The sequence below is a fragment of the Scyliorhinus canicula genome, chromosome 2 (genome assembly GCF_902713615.1).
Source record: "Scyliorhinus canicula chromosome 2, sScyCan1.1, whole genome shotgun sequence".
Lineage (NCBI taxonomy): Eukaryota > Metazoa > Chordata > Chondrichthyes > Carcharhiniformes > Scyliorhinidae > Scyliorhinus > Scyliorhinus canicula.
Window position 1 is genome coordinate 145907935 of NC_052147.1, and position 22548 is coordinate 145930482.

The 22548-nt window shown below is 44.6% G+C and overlaps 1 protein-coding gene across 1 annotated transcript in view; it reads left to right on the plus strand.

Moving 5' to 3' along the window:
- trak2 (trafficking protein, kinesin binding 2) overlaps positions 1 to 22548 on the plus strand; it is a 117279-nt gene that overhangs the window by 80485 nt on the left and 14246 nt on the right. Inside the window, exons 7-12 of the mRNA XM_038787548.1 lie at positions 6518 to 6596; positions 11195 to 11325; positions 11472 to 11546; positions 14915 to 15049; positions 19797 to 19873; positions 20298 to 20498. Coding sequence (XP_038643476.1) covers positions 6518 to 6596; positions 11195 to 11325; positions 11472 to 11546; positions 14915 to 15049; positions 19797 to 19873; positions 20298 to 20498 — 698 coding nt within the window. The remainder of the gene's footprint in view (positions 1 to 6517; positions 6597 to 11194; positions 11326 to 11471; positions 11547 to 14914; positions 15050 to 19796; positions 19874 to 20297; positions 20499 to 22548) is intronic.

The following is a 22548-nucleotide window of genomic DNA, read 5'->3' on the forward strand; positions in this document are numbered from 1 at the left end:
TAGGGTTGGGCGGAAGCTCGTGTGGCATTGACCAATTATCCTGAATGGCCTCTTCCTATGCTTTACGTTCAATGTAATTCTGTTTTGCAATGGTTTACGTCATTCAGGTGACCATGACCTAAGAAAGACAAAGACCCAACGGAATATGGGTCATACAGACCCACATCTCTGCTGAACGCAGACGCCAAAATACTGGCCAAAAGGCTAGAAGACTGTGTACCTGAGGTGGTCACAGAGGACCAGACGGGCTTCGTCAAAGGTAGACAGCTCACCTCGAACATCAGGCGCCTGCTGAACGTGATAATGACCCCCTCCGGGGAGAGAACACAAGAGGTGATCGTCTCCCTGGACGCAGAAAAGGCCTTCGACAGAGTCGAATGGAAATACCTCATAGAGGTACTGGAGCGGTTCGGGCTTGGAACAGGGTTCACCGCTTGGATAAAGCTCCTATACAACGCCCCCATGGCGAGTGTACGGACCAACAATACCAACTCCCAATACTTCCAGCTGCACAGGGGCACCAGACAAGGATGCCCACTGTCCTCGCTGCTGTTCGCACTAGCAATCGAACCGCTAGCAATCGCGCTCAGGGCAGCAAAAAATTGGAGGGGGATCCGAAGGGGAGGCAGAGAGCACAGAGTCTCACTCTATGCAGATGATCTGCTCCTCTACATCTCGGACCCACAAAGCAGCATGGACGGAATCATCGCGCTCCTGAAAGAGTTTGGAGCCTTGGGCTACAAACTCAACGTGAGCAAAAGCGAGATCTTCCCAGTACACCAGCAGGGGGGGGGGGGGCAGCACTGAAGGGGCTGCCGTTCAAACAAGCCTGACATAAATTCCGCTACCTGGGGATCCAAATAGCCCATGACTGGAAAGGGATCCACAAATGGAACCTCACCAGCCTGGCGGAGGAAGTAAAAAAGGACCTGCAAAGATGGAACACACTCCCACTCTCCCTCGCGGGGAGAGTCCAGACGATCAAAATGAACGTATTGCCCAGGTTCCTCTTCCTGTTTAGATCCATTCCGATCTACATCCCCAAGGCCTTCTTCAAAGCGCTGGACAAACTTATCATGGCGTTCGTATGGGGGGGTAAAAATGCTAGGATCCCAAAGTAGGTCCTACAAAAAACAAAATCCAGGGGGGGGCTAGCCCTCCCGAATCTACAATTCTACCACTGGGCGGCAACAGCCGAGTGAGTAAGGGGATGGATCCAGAAGCCGAGTGGGTGCGTGCGGAGGAGGCCTCCTGCATGGGGACCTCCCTCCGGGCCCTCGCCATGGCAGCACTCCCATCCCCACCCAAAAAACACTCCAGCAGCCCAGTGGTGACAGCCACCCTCCAATCCTGGAACCAACTGCGGCAGCAATTTGGCCTGAACAAGATGTCGGACAAGGCTCCCATCTGCAACAACCATAGGTTCAAACCAGCACTGACTGACGCCACCTTCAAAAGGTGGAGGCAGGACGGGGGGACACTGACAGTCAAGGACCTATACACGGACGACAGGATCGCAACACTGGACGAACTGACAGAGAAATTTCGGCTAGCTGGGGGGAACGAGCTACGGTACCTGCAGCTCAAAAACTTCCTACGAAAGGAGACCAGGACGTACCCACAACCGCCACGACAGACACTACTGGAAGACCTACTGGACGCAAGTATCCTAGAGAAAGGGAACTGTAGCGACATGTATGACCGACTGGTAGAAAGGGACGACACCGTACTGGACGCAACAAGAAGGAAATGGGAGGACGACCTGGGGATGGAGATAGGGTGGGGACTCTGGAGCGAAGCACTGCATAGGGTCAACTCCACCTCCACGTGCGCAAGGCTCAGCCTGACGCAACTAAAAGTGGTACATAGAGCCCACTTAACAAGAAACCGTATGAGTAGGTTCTTCCCGGAGGTGGAGGACAGATGTGAACGGTGCCAAAGAGGCCCGGCCAACCACTCCCACATGTTCTGGTCTTGCCCCAGACTTGTGGAGTGCTGGACAGCCTTCTTCGAGGCTATGTCCAAAGTGGTGGGGGTGAGGGTGGAGCCATGCCCGATAGTGGCGGTCTTCGGCGTTTCAGACCAGCCAGATCTATTCCTGGGGAGGAGGGCGGACGCCCTTGCCTTTGCCTCTCTGATCGCCCGCCGTAGAATCCTGTTTGGCTGGCGGTCAGCAGCACCGCCCAGAGCTGCAGACTGGCTATCCGACCTCTCGGAATCTCTCCAAATGGAGAAAATCAAATTCGCCAGCCGAGGGTCGGACGACGGCTTCCACAGAACGTGGGAGCCATTCATGCAACTGTTCCGGGACCTGTTTTTGGCCAACGTACAAGAGGAAGAATAGTCGGGTGGCCAAGAATCAGGGGGAAAATGGACGGGAATCGGGGGGGTGGTGGAGGGCTACGTGTTCGTTACGGGGGTTTGATGGCTAGCTAAGGCCCAAAACCAAACTGTAAATAAATGCCAATAAACATGTGCCTCGGCCATATTGGGGAATGTAAAATATGTATGCTGGCTAAAGGGGGGAGGCCACAGTTATTATTACGAAGATGCTTACCTGTAAATATATATGTTAATTTTTGTGTGTTCTTTTGTTTTTTCTCTCTCTCTAAAATTTGTAATTTGTTCAATGTAAAACATGAAAACTGAATAAAAAACATTTATAAAAAAAAATTCAGGTGGCCATGAGCAATTTAGACTTCTTAAAACCCAAGCTAACAACCCCAAGTTCAAATTTTGTTGCTGGTATGTGCTCAGTCTATGAGGAGGCCATTTTTTAAAAATGGTTTTAAATGAAGGAGATTCTCTTCTCTATCTTGCAGTTGTTGAGTTTAATTACCATTTTCAATCTGATCATCAGAAAAGAGGTATGGGAAGATGAAAGTACTTGTCCACAGCAGTGTTCCCTTGGGAGTGACAGGGATGGATTAGGAGACTTCCACTTCTATTACCATGTTGTACTGTATCTTGGAAGCTACAGTGGCGTACACAAGGTAGATGGCTGCATTCAAACCCCAAAGACATGGGCAGTTGAGGAGGAATCGGCTGGTGGGAGTGTACCAATGTGAAATTACCAAATGTGCCTTGGCATTGATGGAAGGTTTTCTGTTGACACACAGGGTTTAGCACTTTCACATTGCATTTCAGCTCACACCTCTTGTGCAGAATTATATTTTGCCAGCAAGGTAAATTTGCAGCATCAGCCAAGTCCTACCTTAATTGCAACATTTTTTTTTCCTCCTGGGAAGAGTGATAGACAACATAATACCTGTGATAGCCAAAGATAAGGACTTTACACAGCACAAGATAGGCAGGATAACAACTAGGCCTATTTGCTTTAATAATAATAATAATAATAATAATAATGATCTTTATTATCATAAGTAGGCTTACATTAACACTGCAATGAAGTTACTGTGAAAGGCCCTTCGTCACCACATTCCGGCGCCTGTTCGGGTATACAGAGGGATAATTCAAAATGTCCAATTGAGCTAATAAGCACACCTTTCGGGATTTGTGGGAGGAAACCGGAGCACTCTGAGGAAAGCCACGCAGACACAGGGAAAACATGAAAACTCCACACAGACAGTGACCCAAGCAGGAATCAAATCCTGGGACCCTGATGTGTGACGCAACAGTGCTAACCACTATGCTACCGTGCACAATTTGTCAATTACACTACTCTTCACCCCGCAGGGTCACCCTCCCCGACCTGCTCCCAGGTCAGGGTTTATATCCTGTGACGTTCCTCCCAATGAGGGGGTGGCTCTGCCCCCTTCTTTCTCTCTCCCCCCCCCCCCCCCCCCCACCACCACCACCACCACCTGATGAGTTTGTACTCCAAGGTGTAGGAGGGCAACCGTAGACAATATAGGGTTTGGTCCCTGAGGGGGTCGTAACAATATCACAATTCCAAACAGGCAGCATGTCACTGGCCATTTGATTAGCGAAGTTTATAAAGAGAGAAAATTGCATTTCTGTAGCACCTTTCATAACTTCAGGAAGTTGCAAAGTGCTTCTCAGCCAACAGAGCACTTGTTGAAACAGTCACAGATTAGACCTCTATTCCCTAGAGGTTAGAAGAATGAGAAGTGAACACAAAACGGTAGGTGCTGAGAGGCTCTTTTCCCTGGCTGAGGTCTATAGAACTTGGGGATCATAGTCTAAGAATAAAAGGTCACCCATTTAGGACTGAAGCAAGGAGAACATTTCTTTGCTCAATAAGTTGTGAATCGTTGGAATTTCCTACCCCACAGAACTGTAGTTGCTCAGTTGTTGAGTGAATTTGTGACAGAGATTATATTTTTGGTTACATGGGGAATTGAAGAATGGGGATAGTGCAGGAAGTAGGGTTGAGGTAGAAAATGAGCTATGATTGTGTTGAACTGCAGAAAAGGGTCAAAAGGGCTGAATAACCTATTCCTGCTCTAATTTATTCTTGCAAGAGGAGCTTGGCTTCTGCTCAGCATCCCCTTAACGCTACACCACTAAAACTGGGAACTCAGAGCAGATTTGGGACTCGACCTTGTGTTCCACTTACCGTGAGGTAATGGTTATCAGTTCACAGTAAAAAAAAAAAAATTTGCACAACGTGCAGTTTTGTTTTTAACACCAAAGTTTAGTGTGAATGATGCAACAAACACCTCATAATGTTTGTATAAATGTCCAACAGCCTTCCAGCTGTGAGAAGCATTGCAAAAGTTGGAATAGGAAGCTAAGACTGGTTGGACCTCCCTAACAATTGGGCAGTGCCAATTGGTTTGGTGGCTGTATGAAAATACCCATGACTCATTCTTGGATTCCCATCTGTGAACTAAATAGCATGTAGTAATAATAATAAAAATTGCTTATTGTCACAAGTAGGCTTCAATGAAGTTACTGTGAAAAGCCCCTAGTTGCCACATTCTGGCGCCTGTTCAGAGAGGCCGGTACGGGAATTGAACCCGTGCTGCTGGTCTTGTTCTGCATTATAAGCCAGCGTTTAGCCCACTGTGCCAAACCAGCCCCTAAACATGTCCTGTTGGAGGATAAACAGTTTTACGTGTATGCAATGAGGCTATGACTGTCTGAGGTTAATGAATCTGAAGTGGTTACACAATCATTTGTATCTCAATAAGCCTTGGGTAGCTTTGAAGATACAATCATAATTGTACTTGTTAGTGACTTTGGTTTCTCTTTTCCTATTCCACGTGTATTGAAATTCCGATGAAGGGCCATTAACCTGGAATGTTAACTCTGTTTACCTCTCCATGTATGCATGCTGAGTATTTCCAGTCTTTTCTGTTTTTATTTCTGGTTTTCAACTTTCCCATTATTTTACTTCTGTCTTCATTTGAAGTTATGGCTTCATTCAGTGGAGTGTTGTAATGCTGTTTAAATAGTGACGTCAGTGTATTGCTTATTCCATGCCACAGTGGATTAATTAGATTAACAGTCTGGATGCCAGATAACATAACCTTTCAGAACGGTGTAGGCACTAGTTAGCATGACCTGGATTAGCAGCGTTGTGCACCCATAGCATGACCTAGATGAGCAGCTTGGCGCTAGATAGCGTGACCTCACAGTTATGAAACTGGGACAAAATTTCAAAGCCTTTTACATCTGTTCACATCAATCTTTTCTCATGACACCCACCTCAATGCTCTTCTTGAGATTTTACTTGGAGCCAGTCTGTGGGTTCCTCAATGTAATTTTTAACAACACACCTGATAGTGACTGAAGTTCTGTTCAAGGTTAATGGCTGCTCCATATTACATCTATAATTATTAATCTGTATTCCTGAAACTGTTAATTGAAAACAAATCATAAAACTATATTTTGATTTGCTATTCTGCAAATAAACAATTAGGTTTATCTAGTTAATACATCAGATCAAAGTGCCAAACACTAAACTTATCATTGACTGTACAAGGTGGTACAGTACATCTCTTAAACGGTAAGGTTAAGGATCAGGGTGGGACAAAGTGACGCACAGATTAACATGTTGACTTGGGTTTAAAGTCCATCTAATTTAATGCAGTAAAAATTCCCTTTGATAATACTGCTGGGAAATGTACATGGAAAGTCCTGCCTTCTTTTGAAGCAGGCATGAGACTTCAGGGGGAAAAATGCTACTGGTTGGCAATTTCATTCAGGCCTCAAGCATAATTGGGGAGGGAAATGGTCAATTCCACACCAGTGTACTGGGCATGGATTTGCTTTTGCAAGGGAGACTGTAAAAGCACGTTATTGAAATTAAGTAGGAGCTTTACCTGTGGTTAAGTGACAGGTGTCAGTCCTGTCCTCCGTTTCATACAAATGAATGGAATTTCTGTTTAGTGTGGCCTTTGCATTTGTTTCATTCCAACATCCAGATTACAATTTGCTCTCAGTGAATTGTGATTTTGTATGTGCCATTTCTCACTTAAATGCAGTGCGAGCTGGCAAGGACCTGAAGCAGCAAATGCAATGTGATGTACAGAAAGAATCTAAATATCCTTACTTGGTCTGATTGTGTCTCTGTCCCTTCATTCCAAAGGCTTGCCACCTGAAGACAGAAACTATCAGCTATGAAGAGAAAGAACAGCAGCTGGTCAATGACTGTGTGAAGGAGTTAAGTACGTATAATAAATAAAGGAACAAAACACTTACATTTATATAATGACTTTCACTACCTCAATACATCCAGTATCAGTCAGTGAAGTACTGAGCAGGATAGTCAATACCGTGAGATCTGTTTGTCCACCTGAGAATACAGATGGGTGCTTTGGTTTAACATCCCATCTGACAGGGCAGCGAACATTTGGTATTGCACTGGAATGTCCCCCAGGATTTTGTGCTTGCATCTTCCCAAGCGTGCGAGCACTCTCACCTAGAAGAACAAGGGCAACAGACACACGGGAATACCATCACGTCCAAGTGCCCCTTCAAGTCACATTGCATCCTGACTGTGGTGATTGTAGATCTGAGTAGATGCAATACAACTGAGCAAGCACTAGAGGGAGCACGGGAGAGCTATAAATACACAGGGACAGGAAGTGAGGACACACTTCACGGAAGGGAGAACTGGGAGCAGGACAAGCAGGCAGCATTTGAGGTAGCCGTAAGTTTAAGCTCTGAAGACAGAACAAATTCACAATAAAGCATCTTCTCCAACTTTGAGACTACGAGCTTTATTAAGACACGAGGAACAACACATGGTACCAAGGAGTGACTTCAGACGCTTACTACAAGACAACTCAGCTGCAGACACAGAAAGACCAAAATGGCAAGAAACACTCCTACTGGACATTCGACATCGCTTATTCGAGGACGTGGCTTGGAACCCCACCTCAGCTGGACATGACCTGCAATGTAAGAAATGTCTGGAAAATATTTAAACAAATGTTCGATTTTTATATCATAGCTAATGATGTAGCAGCAGCCTCAGACGAAATTAAAATAGCAATGCACATCGCAGGACATGAAGCTAGGAAAGTATATAATGGATTTAAATACTCAAAAGATGAAGACAGCAACAACTTACAAATAATACTAAAATAATTTGAAGAGTACTGTATGGAATTTGAACAGCACGGTATGCTCAGAGGCCAAACTGCACAGAGACTGAGTGATGCAAAACTCAAACAATCACTATCAAAACAGAAAGGTTTCAGTCAAGAAATCGCGAGTGAAAAGTACAGATCAAAAAGAAGAAATAACTTGAATTTTTCACAAAGCCAAAACGCTGAAATCCAGTCCAGATCGAAAGGAAAAGGTAACTTACAACTTTCAGAAAGAAAAAACACTGAAATCCGCGATAAAATGGCGTTGGAGCACATCTTACAGTCTCTGGCAGACAAAGAACTAAAATCTGCGTCTGCGCATGCGCAGGAAACAGAAGCCGCACATGCACAGTTACAATCGCCCGTTTTGCACGCATGCGCAGTCTCAAAACGTTTTGGTCGCGGATCATTATGCGCACGCCGCGCATGCGCAGTGGACACAAAACCGCACAGTAAAGGAAGGCCGATTTGCGCATGCGCAATTGAGTCCTACGCATGACGTCACGAGCGTCATGACGTCTGAGCATCCGGACCACGCCTACCTAAAAGGGAAATGCCCGAAAATTGAAAACAAGATACTTAAAGCTGTAAAACCAAATTTTCTTGCCTCAGAACACAGAAAAACGCCTGAACTTAAACCAGCAGTTGAAAATAACTCTCACAACACCCAGGAAAAAGCAGTCTGCACCACCCAAAGTGAAGAGAACAAAAAGAAATCCGAAACAAAAAAAGATAATTTGTTTTTCGAACAATGCTACTCAGATATGGCTGAGTTATTCGGATATGCTGATCACAGCATCAGCGACACGGTCGCAAAGCTCAACACTAATCTACTCGTGGTAGATGAATCCAATACCATGGTGCCATGGCGGATCGTCGATACATTGGATGACAGCAATACCCAAGACGAAGACGACGCCACACAGATAGCACAGAGATTCCACAGAGAGAGCGATGACAGGCTCCACAGTGAGAGTGATGAAAGACTCCAAAAGGGAAGCAAGCAAACACTCCCTGGCGAACACCATGCATGAACAAGACCATGAAGGTCAACCCGCCGTATCTGAGCCACCGCAAGCAGACTATGAAAGTCTACCAAGCTCACATAATCAAGAAGAAGACAATGTACATCTACCCACTGCATGCGAAAACAGTGACAAGGTGATCACACTCGACATACAGGAGGTACAGGATCACAGCGAGACTGACAGTTCTCAGCTTGTCTGTACAGAAGCACAGAGTAGGGCCACCCAAGTGTCCAGAGAGACCACGCCAATAGAAACCATCCAGATTTTGACTCCATAAGAGGAGCACCAAGAGTCCAGAGAGACCGCGTCAAATGAAATCGTGAAGAATTTGACTCCAGAAGAAGAGCACCAAGAAAGCAAAGACGACGAATCAAATTCACCACAAATGACTGACGTCACCAGCATCAATGCAACATCAGATCATTCTCACCATTCTCGAGACGAAACGTTCGATGTAACAGATTCTACAAAGGACACTCGCACCAATAACTGTGACAATGACTCAAATTATCCACACGGGACACTCATTGAGCATAACAAGAAAAACAAAAGCCACAAGAAGCACAGCAGAAACGAGAACAACAACAGCAACAACAAAAGCAACATGAAGCGCGACAAGAACAACAAAAATCGCAAGAAGCACTGCAGAAACCAGGACAACAGCACCAACAAAAACTACAAGCACAATGACAAAAACTACAAGAAGAACAACAAAACCAACAAGAAGCATAACAAAGATAGCGACAACAACAAAGACAGAAACGACAAGAACGGCAACGAAAACAACAAAGACAGGAACGACAGAAACAACAGCAATGAAACAACGACTTGTACAAAATGGTACAACTCTGCACGTGAAGGATAATGCCACAGCACACTGCAAAACAATGACAAGACTACAAACATGCCATGGGATGACAACGAAGCGCACAAACTCACATCTGCTCCAGAACAAGCAAGCACACCAGCTTTCAAGGCAGATGACATACTAAATCGATACCACAAGCACAGAAAAAAGTCCATGTCAGTCAACATCAGTGGTTCGACCATGCAAACACCTCGGGATGACGCATTGGTTACTTAAAATAACAAGAACACTGACAACATTCACCACGTCAACAACGAAAAAGAAAAAAACTCAATGAACAAATTCATCAAGTTTGGACTCATAAATGTTTTTATTACGATTCGACTCATAAATATAAATTGGCTTTGTAAAATATGCAATAGCACCATCTCTTGTATAGATACACATACCGTAAGTAGTCTTAACTGTTTTGTACAATTTTCCTTAACGATGTACAGAAAATATGTAAAGAAAAAAGGTGGGATGTGGTGATTGTAGATCTGCGTAGATGCAATACAACTGAGCAAGCACTAGAGGGAGCACGGGAGAGCTATAAATACACAGGGACAGGAAGTGAGGACAAACTTCACGGAAGGGAGAACTGGGAGCAGGACAAGCAGGCAGCATTTGAGGTAGCCATAAGTTAAGCTCTGAAGACAGAACAAATTCACAATAAAGCATCTTCTCCAACTTTGAGACTACGAGCTTTATTAAGACACGAGGAACAACACACTGACTTTGACATGTATCAGCTGTCGTTGCTCCTTCATCACTGGGTGAAAATTATGGAGCTCCCTACCTAACCGTGCTGTAGAAGCACATTCACCATGGACTAGAGTTCCAGAAGGAGGCCCATTACCTTATTGATGGAAATTAGGGATGGTCTTGCTCGTGCCACCCATATCTTCAACAGGCAGATTTCCTTTTGTGTACAAGTGAGAGTCTCGTTTTGTGCTTGCGCTAATTTTTGAACATGGGAGTTGTCCATGTCAAAATACTTATTGGGAGTTTGCATTTCAAGCATGTTCCTGCTAAATCCCAGTGCCAAGATTCAGCAAAATGCAATGGAGCTTTATCCATTTACTTGAGCTGTGCGTTCCTTGCTATTTTACACACACACAACATGGTAATTCACAAAGGGAAGATGGAGTTCAGTGTGAATCCTGAGTACCCTTAGTGAGATAGATTCCAAATTCAGAACTTGGTACTAGTGTGGACATGAGTGACAACATTGTGGCATTATACGCAAGCTTTTGTTCTGTGCTGCCTTTCGGAGTTGATATCAGTTAACAGTGATCCACTTTTGGGTTGCATTTAGACCATGGTCCCAGAGGTGCAATGGTTGTGCCGTTCATTTTCTCCCATCATGAAACTTGAAATTATATGATACCTAATTTTTTTTGTTCTTTTGCTGTGGCCATCATTTATTGCCCACCCCAATTGCCCCTCAAAGGGGGCACCTTGAACCTCTGGAGTTGGTGTGGTGAAAGCACTTTCATAGTGCTGTTAGGTTACCTGCTTCTGGAATTTGATCCATCGGCAGTGAAGAAATGGCGACATATGTCCAAGTCAGGATTGTGTGTGACTTGAAGGAGGTAGTGTTCTTATGCATCTACTACACCTATCCTAGGTGGCAGGAGTCACAGATTTGGGATGTGCTGGTGGAAGGCTGTGACAATATCTGCAGTATCACCACAGAATTCATGTCAATTCAAATTATCTGCCATGATCCTGCATTCACTATTTCTTTCTCCTCCAAACTCGCCTCGCCCTCCCATTTCTCTTTTTTTTTGAAGAAGAAACAAATATACAGATTTCTAACATGGCAGATGAACTTTCCAAAAAGAACAATGACATTGCACGTCACCAGGAGGAGATCACTAACTTACTCAGTCAAATCGTGGAGCTTCAGCTTAAAGTCAAAGAGGTAAGTGTGAAAAAGCCATGATATGTGACACAAAATTCCTGTCAAAATACATAACCGAGGCTAATGTAGAAGCCAACCTGACTGCTGCTGGTGTTTCCTTTTTCTTCAAAACACATCATGGGCTGTCTTGGTATTTCTTTTCCTAGTGTGCTATTGAAAAAGAGGAACTTAAACAACATCTGCAGGCCTCCAAAGATGCCCAAAGACAGCTTACGGCAGAGGTGAGTATTCTACTTTTTAACCCTGTGTGAGCTTTCATTCTTACAATAGTGTGTTTCGTGTGCTCATTAAGATCTGCGCATACTCTGCTCTAATCTCAGATGGGCAATTTTGTGTGCAGTGGAACCTATATGCAATGGAACCTTTCCACTTCTCATGTCCATCTTAAGTGACAGTGTCCATTTGGTGCTCCATTATGGGCAGATTTTGCTTATACTTGTGCACACTAGGATTCAGTTAAGGTAGGAAAACACTATTGCTATCCGACCTAGCTAGCTAACCACTTAGTTAGGCATTTAAAGAATGCTGTTAGTTATATTTCAAGTTTTGTCCAGCCAAAGATAGATTTTATAACTTCATATTGCAGAATGGATATGCAGACAGTGCCAATAATGCGAGAATGATTCACATGGATGAGACCAGAGCCAAGAAGGTGCATCACGAAAGACTGAACAGGCTGAGGCTCTTTCCTAAAGAGAAGGTTGAGGGGTTTTTAAAACTGAGAGTTGACAGGATATATGTTCAAAGATATTTGAATTTGTTGGGGAGTCCAGATCTATGGGCATAAAGGGCTAAAATAGTCACTAACAAATCCAATAAAGAATTCAGGAGACATAGAGCTGGGCTGAGAGGTGGTAAATGGAGTTTAATTCAGAAAAGTGTGAGGTGATTCATTTTGGAAGGAGTAACAGGAAGACAGAGTACTGGGCTAATGGTAAGATTCTTGGTAGAGTGGATGAGCAGAGAGATCTCGGTGTCCATGTACAAAGATCCCTGAAAGTTGCCACCCAGGTTGATAGGGTTGTTAAGAAGGCGTACAGTGTGTTAGCTTTTATTGGTAGAGGGATTGAGTTTCGGAGCCATGAGGTCATGTTGCAGCTGTACAAAACTGGTGCGGCCGCATTTGGAGTATTGCGTGCAGTTCTGGTTGCCGCATTATAGGAAGGATGTGGAAGCATTGGAAAGGGTACAGAGGAGATTTACCAGGATGTTGCCTGGTATGGAGGGAAAATCTTATGAGGAAAGGCTGAAGGACTTGAGGCTGTTTTCGTTGGCGAGAAGAAGGTTAAGAGGGGATTTAATTGAGGCATACAAGATGATCAGAGGGTTAGATAGGGTGGACAGTGAGAGCCTTTTTCCTCAGATGGTGATGGCTAGCACGAGGAGACATAGCTTTAAATTGAGGGGAGATAGATATAGGACAGATGTCAGAGGTAGGTTTTTTACTCGGAGAGTAGTAAGGGCGTGGAATGCCCTGCCTGCAACAGTAGTGGACTCGCCAATATTAAGGGCATTTAAATGGTCATTGGATAATCATATGGATGCTAAGGGAATAGTGTAGATGGGCTTTAGAGTGATTTCACAGGTCAGCGCAACATCGAGGGCCGAAGGGCCTGTACTATGCTGTTATGTTCTAGTTCTTGACCCTGAGTGTGCTAGAATGTGGAACTTTCTATCACAGTGAGTAGTTGAAGTAAATAAGACGGGTGCTTTTAAGGGGAGGCTAAATAAACACACAAGGCTAAAGGAAGAGAAAGAGATGCTGATAAGTGTTTCTTTAAAAAGGAAGCAATGAAATGAAAAAATCGCTTATTGTCACGAGTAGGCTTCAAATTAAGTTACTGTGAAAAGCCCCTAGTCGCCACATTCCGGCGCCTGTTCGGGGAGGCTGTTACGGGAATCGAACCGTGCTGCTGGCCTGCTTGGTCTGCTTTCAAAGCCAGCAATTTAGCCCTGTGCTAAACAGCCCCTTTCTGCCATTTCTAGCCAGCTCTTGCCCACTACAAAGCTGCCAAATCAGAGCAGCATTGGCATAAGGCTCAGAAACCAACCTTCCATGCCTCAAGTGCAGCATGAAATAGAGACATAACCATGAATGAAAGGCAAGTATCTCACTGCACCAACCTAATGTACTGTGGCTCATCCAGTGTACATTATTCTATCTTTATTAAAAGGTATGAACCACACCTTTTATCGCCTCACAGTAAATTGATGCAGTCCCTACTTCGATTGCACTGTCTTAATTGAGTACCTTCTAGTATAGTATATAGGAGACCTCTGGAGTTCATTGCAAGAAAGATTTTTGTTCCTGTAGCACCTTTTACAACCTCAGGACATCTAAAATTCCTTGAAGACAACTAAGCACGTTTTGGTCACTTTGCACAAACAGCAATGCAATAAAGAATAAAGAAATGTACACCACAGGAACAGGGACCAGATAATCTGTTTTGATGATAATTAAGAGATAAATATTGGCCACTCCCGTTTTGCTTCAAAATAGTGCCATGGGATCTTTTCCACCCAATCGAGACGACAGTCTGGGGCTTTTGTAACAGCTCACCTGAAAGATGGCACCCCCAACAGTGCAGCCCTCCCTTGGCACTATACTTGAGCTTCAGCCTCAATTTTTTGTTCCAGTCTCTGTGGTGGGGCTTTAACCACACAAGCTTCTGACTCAATGCCAAGAATACTGTCTCCTGATCAAATTCTTTAGGACTTTTAGTTTAGTGTGTTTTCTCTTTTAATAATAGTAATCTTTATTGTCACAAGTAGGCTTACGTTAACATTGCAATGTTTATTACAGCTTTGAGTTATTGTGTAAAGTGCTAGCTGAATTTGACACATGCCCTGCTCTTGACACCCGTTGTTGCTCCTTATGGGTTGAAGTGAACAAGCATGAAAGCTGTCTGGTGGTGGATTAAAGGTGCTATAGACTGAGCATAGGTGTCTCGACTCAGTCCATTCCCGCCAAAGCATTAGGGAAAACAGTTTAATGCCTCATACAACGCTGCAAGTATGGGTCTGGACCTCAAGTTTCTGGTGTTGGACTTGACCTCACAAGTTCTGACTCTGAGGCAAGAGTGCTACCCACTGAAGCATGACTGACTCAGCTAGGAAAATAACGTCCCTCCCAGTAAATAGGGAAACTGGCTAGAAATTATTTAGAGAAGGTATCCAGTAGCAGAACCTTTTTTGTTAATAATTATTGTTAAAGAATCAAATTGTTTGCTTCTCCTAACACCAATTCCAACTTAACTGATTTTTGGTCTTGCACCATAAGAGGCCTTTGAATAAAACAGCCAAGTCACAAAATGCCTAAACGCTAAAGATGTGTCATTGATGTGCTGCTGTTTTTCTCTCTTGATCCTCTTGCCTTCATTGCCGCAGTTGAGTTAGACTGGGAATGGGTAGGCTACCATGTCACAAGTATTGTACCCTATCAGTCACAACCTTCCATGCAATCGTGTGCAGGAAAAGGAAGGTAGGTGGTGTTGTGTGGTGAAGGATTGTGTTAATTCCCCAGTTTGATTGGGGGAGGGATAATCTGTGCTTTTCTGACCATTTCAATTTTTTTTCCTGTTCACTGCAGCTGCTGGAAGTACAAGACCGGAATGCTGAGTGTTTGGGAATGTTGCATGAATCCCAGGAGGAAGTAAAAGAATTGCGGAACAAATCAACATCGTCCTCACTTCAGCGGCCCCAGTCCTACAGCATGTTCCCAATGGTATGGAGACATGATATTAAATCCAGTCTTTTTCCCTTTCTATCACAGGCTTTCAATCCCACTGTTCAACCCTTGGGGGCATTGACGACTGAAGAGCAAGGGGGTTGGGCAAGCTTTCCAGCTCGCCACGAATGGCTTTCGCACCAATCCTAGGTGTATAGCAGTTATCTCAAATTGATTCTCCATTTGTGTTTTCGCTCCTCCTCTTCCCCTCTACTCCATCTCCATTCTTTTTCCTCCTTCCCATCAGAAACAAATGAAGCATCTGTCTTGGAATGGATGCCAAAGCGATTTAATAAAATGGTATCAGGGTGAGGGGCATTCCTTATGCAGAGTGACCAGAGAAGCTGGAATTGTTCTCCTTAGGATGAGAAGGTAAAATGAGTGACTTTGATAGAGTAGGTAGGAGGTCACTGTTTCCATGGGCAGGAGGTTTGATAGCCAGAGGACATGTATAATAACAACAGCTTGCCTGTTGGTGCCTTTAGCATAGCGCAAACATCTCATGGCATTCCACAAGAGCATTATCAAACAAAATTTACACAACTCACGTGAAGTATTCAGAGAGTTGATAAAAGCTTAAACAAGGAGGAGTATCTTAAAGGAGAAATAGAGTTAGAGTTATGGAGAGGTTCAGGAAGGAAATTGCACAGCTTAAGAGTTGAGGTGGCTGAAGGAACTGCAGCCAAGAATCAAGTTATTAAACCCAAGAATGCTAAAGAAGCCAGAATTGAAGGAGCGCAGGGAATTCAGAGACTTCTGTACCTGGATCTGCCTCTGTGTGAGAGAGCAGACCGCCATGGAGGAATTTGAGAAGAAGGATGTCAATTTTAAAATGGAAGCATTGCTGGATCTGGAGCAAGTCTTAATTTCAGTTTTGAATATACTCAGCAAGCACAGAGGTTAAAGACAATTAACACAAAGAAAAGGTTCTTGGGGGAAATCAGGAGCAGCGTTTTTGTGCAGCGAATTGTTATCTGGTTTTCAGTGCCTGAAAGGGTTGTGGAGGTAAGTATGGCAGCAACTTTTAAAGGAGATTTGGAATGAAACTTGAAAAAGAAAAGAAATTGTCCAGTTGTGGGTAAAAGATGAGACAAATTGGATAATTGAGAACCAGTATAGATGTGATAAGACAACCACCTATGCTGTATGATTCCCTTCCGGCCACGTTTCCAAAGCCAAGTGGCTGCAGTCAAGAATTGATTGATTGAACTTGTGCTCTTGCAACTTGGTGTTGACTTAGTGCTCCAACAAAGTCCTGTAAACCTCTATTTTAAGTATGGTACCTCAATTTTCAACACCTTTTTTGCTTCTAATCATTTCTGTGTTTTACATGCACTCTTGCAAAAATTAATTAGATTATTCTGCCAGCTCTATGTTGACTGAAAACATTTATGACACTGTTGTTATTTAGGTTACTTCAGTTCATTGGAATTTTAAATTGGCGGGCAATCGATTGAGGCTTTGCCAACTAATTTCATCCAAAATCCTTATAACCAGCACAGAGTGCAGGCTGTGTCATCCAAGAGTAAGCCATCTATCTCATCAAGCCTCCTCCACCATTCAGTAAAATCATGGCTCAACTCCATTTTCTCCCTATATTCCTTGATTCCTATGGCTGAGATTTTCTGCTCGCATTCACCATGGCCGAAAATTATAATGCCGCCGGAAAATTTCCCCGATTGGTGAAATGAGAATCTCGGTGGTCAGATCTCTTTCAGATTTTCCCTGCCTGTCCCCAGTCTGGATGGGTACCTCATTTAAATACATTTGCATATATATTTAAAGGACTTTGCCGCCATACGGCAGTGCTCTGTTACTGCCCGCTGGCCCTCTGCAGTTCCAACCTGGCCCTTTAAATATAGCGCTCCTTTCTCTGTTTCATCACGCCACTCATCAGGCCCTGCCCCGCCAGTCTCACGGTGAAAACCACGTCCTCAGATTTTTTTGTGCAGTGTGCCAGAGAATCTGGAGAAAAAACTCGGCTGTACACCTGGAGAGCTGCACGCCGGTTGTCTCGCCTCAGCTAGCGTTTTGAGCAGAGTTCAAAATTCTGTCTTAATTTCAGTTTTGAATATACTCGGTATAAACATTGTTCCACAGAGAGTCAAACTCATGGTATATTTTCATGGAGGTTGGTGGATTGAAACCAGTGTTGTATAATTCACTTTTCTGTTGGTGCTGATTTCACAAGATGACAGACACACACCGATGAATCAGTCTTATGGGTGATGGTACAGAATATCCAGCAGAAGCAGTGTAGATGGGGCCAGGTGTTCCACCTGGCAGAGCACCTCATCTCTGAGGCTGCTGTTCAGATGATATGATGTGGAGATGCCGGCGTATGACTGGGGTGAGCACAGTAGGAAGTCTTACAATACCTACAGATGCTGAAAGATGCTCTTGTACGAACAGGATATGGCGCTCGACTCATCGATCGACAGTTCCAGTGCGCCACAGCAAAAAACCGCACCGACCTCCTCCGAAGACAAACACGAGACACCACTGACAGAGTACCCTTCGTCGTCCAGTACTTTCTTGGGGCGGAGAAACTACGACATCTTCTTCGCAGCCTTCAACACATCATCAATGAAGATGAACATCTTGCCAAGGTCATCCCCACGCCCCCACTACTTGCCTTCAAACAACCGCGCAACCTCAAACAAACCATTGTTTGCAGCAAATTACCCAGCCTTCAGAACAGCGACCACGACACCACACAACCCTGCCAGGGCAATCTCTGCAAGACATGCCAGATCATCGACTTGGATACCACCATTACACGTGGAAACACCACCCACCAGGTACGCGGCACATACTCGTGCGACTCGACCAATGTAGTCTACCTCATACGCTGCAGGAAAGGATGTCCCGTAGCATGGTACATTGGCGAGACCATGCAGAGACAGCGACAACGAATGAACGGGCATCGTGCGACAATCACCAGGCAGGAATGTTCCCTTCCAGTCGGGGAACACTTCAGCAGTCAAGGGCATTCAGCCTCTGATCTCCGGGTAAGCGTTCTCCAAGGCGGTCTTCAGGACACGCGACAACGCAGAATTGCTGAGCAAAAACTTATAGCTAAGTTCCGCACGCATGAGTGCGGCCTCAACCGGGATCTTGGATTCATGTCGCATTACATCCACCCCCCACCATCTGGCCTGGACTTGCAAAATCCTACCAACTGTTCTGGCTTGAGACAATTCACACCTCTTTAACCTGTGATTATCCCTCTCTCTGGATCTGTAATGATTTGGTTACCTGCAAATGCTCGCATTCCAAGCATTGTCCAGCATCTCTGACTTTGTCTATATAAATGTTTCTGGAACATACCTCTCCATTCACCTGAGGAAGGAACAGTGCTCCGATAGCTTGTGTTTGAAACAAACCTGTTGGACTTTAACCTGGTGTTGTAAGACTTCTTACTGTGTTCAGATGGTAGAGTAGACTGAGCTATTCAGCTTCGCAAAGCAATAGCAACTTGTTCAACAGCCAGAGGCCTTTGACACATGTCCCTCACCCCTCCACATGGACTCCAGCAAAGGATGTGTCTCCGTCGTTGGGACTGCGGGGCTGGGTTTTTAAGATTTCTAAATGTCTCAACTGTTGGAATTGAAAGAAATATTGTGGGGTCTTTTCACCTCAGCTGGCCATCAGCCTCCTTCTGGCCAGCCTGGTTTACTAAACGCAGATAGCCTTTGGAAAGCTCTCTTTAAAGATGGGCTGCGCAGTTCACAGGTGGTCATTAGTGGATCCTCACAGTTAACGGGGTACAAGCTTCCCTGAAACTGCAATGCAGACATACGTTCAGCCTTTTTGAAGGTTTTTGTTCTGTTTTAAATAGTATGAAATAGCAATGAGAATATCTCTATATATTTTATAAAAATATGAAAGGTGAAATCTTGACTCCTCACACAAATTAAAATCACCCCAAGGCATTAGTACGTCATTTCATGAGCAATTGGGACACAAACGTGGTCAGGAATTAGGTTTATAGGCGTCTTATAAGAGGCGAGAGGGAGGGTCAGCAAGTTATTGTGAGGGAATTCTAGAGCTTCGTATCGAGGGGGCTGAAGACATGACTGCCAAGGGTGAAGCAAAGAAAATTGGAGATGTGCAGAGATCTGAGATTTGTAGTTGGAAGAGGTTAAAGATGGGAAAGGGCAGGATCATTAGAGATGAGAATTGGCAAATAGTCTTGCTGTAATGGTAGCCTGTTTCACAGTTGATTCACTCTAAAACAAAAGATGCCAACCCAGTCATTTTGGTTGAAATTGTTCTTTTGTATTTTATCAATTAATTATCAGGTCAACAATTTTGCAGCAAGTTGGCCAGAATTCCCTGTTACTGTGATGACTGACTTGGTAATAATGGTGCACATTCACAGGCTTCTTTAGAAACATCATCGGTATCTTTAAAACAAAAAAACTGTGTAGAGGTCAGCAGCCGCATGGCTGCACAAGAACAGCCCGCACCCAGCTGCCCCAAACCGCTGCATGTCTTCTGCCCGAGAGAGGATTCCACCCCCTGAGGTGATTACCCACGCTCTGTCCCAATTGGTATCTCAAGCCAGGATGACCCTGTGTTGCCCTTAAAGGGCCAATCACCACAGGCTCCATACATTATTATGAGATTTTGATATTAGTGATGAGTCTATTTACACATCTACTGTTCCTGCTGCTAGTATAACTTTTTAAATTTTGCATTAATTTTTTGAAACTGAGAATAAAATGCAACCTGTTTGCAGGATTCCTTGGCAGCTGAGATTGAGGGAAGCATGCGCAGGGAGCTAAATCTGGAAGAGTCTACCGTTCAAGACCAAAGGTAAACGGAAGTGACTTATCTCCTCTCGGCACTTTCATTTTTATTCCTGCTGTGCTTTGAAAAGCAAAAACTTTGTCTGACTGGGAAATGTTGGCTTCCCAAATCGGAGAGAATGATTAGGCCATTCATCCCTTTGAGCATGTTCCACCATTCAATTAGATAATGGCAGATCTTAACTCCATCCTTAGTTCCACTTTCTTTAATATCCTCATTTTAAAAGTCTGTTAATTTAAGATTTAAAATATGCAGGTGACTTCCAGCATCAGAAAAACTGCTTCCTGATTTCCACTATCTTTTGTCAGAAGAACTGCTTCCTGAAATCACTCTGAATGTCTAGCGTTAATTTTCAAATGGAACACAATTATCTTGCCCCCTCCCTGTCCAATGCTCTAATGCATTCCCCTTTATTTTATTTTCTCCTCAGGAATCAACACAAACGGGTTTTCCATACAGTCAGAAACATCAATGAAACTATACAATCCTACAAACTCGGATCCCCCCCAGGATCTATCCCGGGATCTGGTTGCTCATCTGTTGTCATGACCGTGAAACCCCATCAATCTGTCATGGGACCTACTGATATGAAAGTAATGAATAACTCTGTGAGTGAACGGAATGCACACTGGTAAGTAGCAGATAGCACTGCTTGCTCTCTGACTGGCCGAAGTTAATGAGCAGGACAGAAAAAGGGGAAATGTACACAATTGACTTTTTATATATTCTGTGTATTTTATGCTTCAGCACTTTCCTGTCTGCTGCCCCACCACCAACGCTGGTCTCCCTTGTCAGTCAAAAATCTGCCTAACTCTGTCATGAGCAAATTAAATGACCCATCCTCCAATGCTTTCTGGGAAAGAGAATTCCACAGACGAATGACCCTCTGAAAGACTTTATCTTCTTCACCACCTTAAAAGGGAGACGTCTGTGTACCCTTGTTTTACTCTCTCCGACAAGTGGAAGCATCATCCTCCCAGTATCATAGAATCCCTACAGCACAGAAGGAGGCTATTTGGTCCATGGGCGATGGGCCCAGACGGGATCCCTGGTCGTGCACTCAGAGTCTGCGCATACCAGCTGGCAGAGGTATTCACAGACATCTTTAACCTATCCCTACTCCACTCCGAGGTCCCCACCTGCTTCAAGAAGACCACCATCATACCGGTACCAAAGAAGAACCAGGCAACATGCCTCAATGACTACCGCCCGGTGGCCCTGACGTCAGTTGTAATGAAGTGCTTCGAGAGGCTGATCATGAAGCGCATCACCTCCATACTCCTGGAATGCCTTGACCCACTTCAATTCGCATACCGTCGCAACCGGTCCACATCAGACGCCATTTCCCTGGCCCTACACTCATCCCTAGAGCATCTCGAAAACAAGGACTCCTACATCAGACTCCTATTTATTGACTACAGCTCCGCCTACAACACCATAATCCCAGCCAAGCTCATATCAAAGCTCCAAAACCTAGGACTTGGCTCTCCACTCTGCAACTGGATCCTTGAATTTCTGACCAACAGACCACAGTCAGTAAGAATGAACACCAACACCTCCTCCACAATAGTCCTCAATACCGGTGCCCCGCAAGACTGCGTACTTAGCCCCCTACTCTACTCCCTGTACACACACGACTGCGTGGCAAAACTTGGTTCCAACTCCATCTACAAGTTTGCTGACGATACGACCATAGTGGGCCGTATCTCGAATAACGACGAGTCCGAATACAGGAGGGAGATAGAGAACCTAGTGGAGTGGTGTAACAACAACAATCTCTCCCTCAATGCCAGCAAAACTAAAGAGGTGGTCATCGACTTCAGGAAGCAAAGTACTGTACACACCCCTGTCAGCATCAACGGAGCCGAGGTGGAGATGGTTAGCAGTTTCAAATTCCTAAGGGTGCACATCACCAAAAATCTATCCTGGTCCACTCACGTCGACGCTATCACCAAGAAAGCACAACAGCGCCTATACTTCCTCTCCTCAGGAAACTAAGGAAATTCGGCATCTCCACATTAACCCTTACCAACTTTTACAGATGCACTATAGAAAGCATCCTATCGGCTGCATCACAGCCTGGTATGGCAACTGCTCGGCCCAGGACCGCAAGGAACTTCAGAGAGTCGTGAATACCGCCCAGTCCATCACACGAACCTGCCTCCCATCCATTGATTCCATCTACACCTCCCGCTGCCGGGGGAAAGCGGGCAGCATAATCAAGGATCCCTCCCACCCGTCTTACTCACTTTTCCAACTTCTTCCATCGGGCAGGAGATTCAGAAGTCTTGAGAACACGCACGGACAGACTCAAAAACAGCTTCTCCCCCACTGTCACCAGACTCCTAAATGACCCACTTATTGACTAACCTCATTAACACTACACCCTGTATGCTTCATCCGATGCCAATGCTTATGTAGTTACATTGTATATCTTGTGTTGCCCTATTATGTATTCTCATGTATTTTCTTGAATTTTGTTTAATTCCCTTTTCTAATGATCTGTGAGCTGCTTGCAGAAAAATACTTTTCACTGTACCTCGGTACGCGTGACAATAAACAAATCCAATCCAATCCAATCCATTGATCTGCACCGAATCTCCGAAAGAGCACTCTTAAGTAGGTTCACTCCTCTGTCCACCCTGCCCTGTTCCCAAAATCCCATCTGCACATTCCTGGAC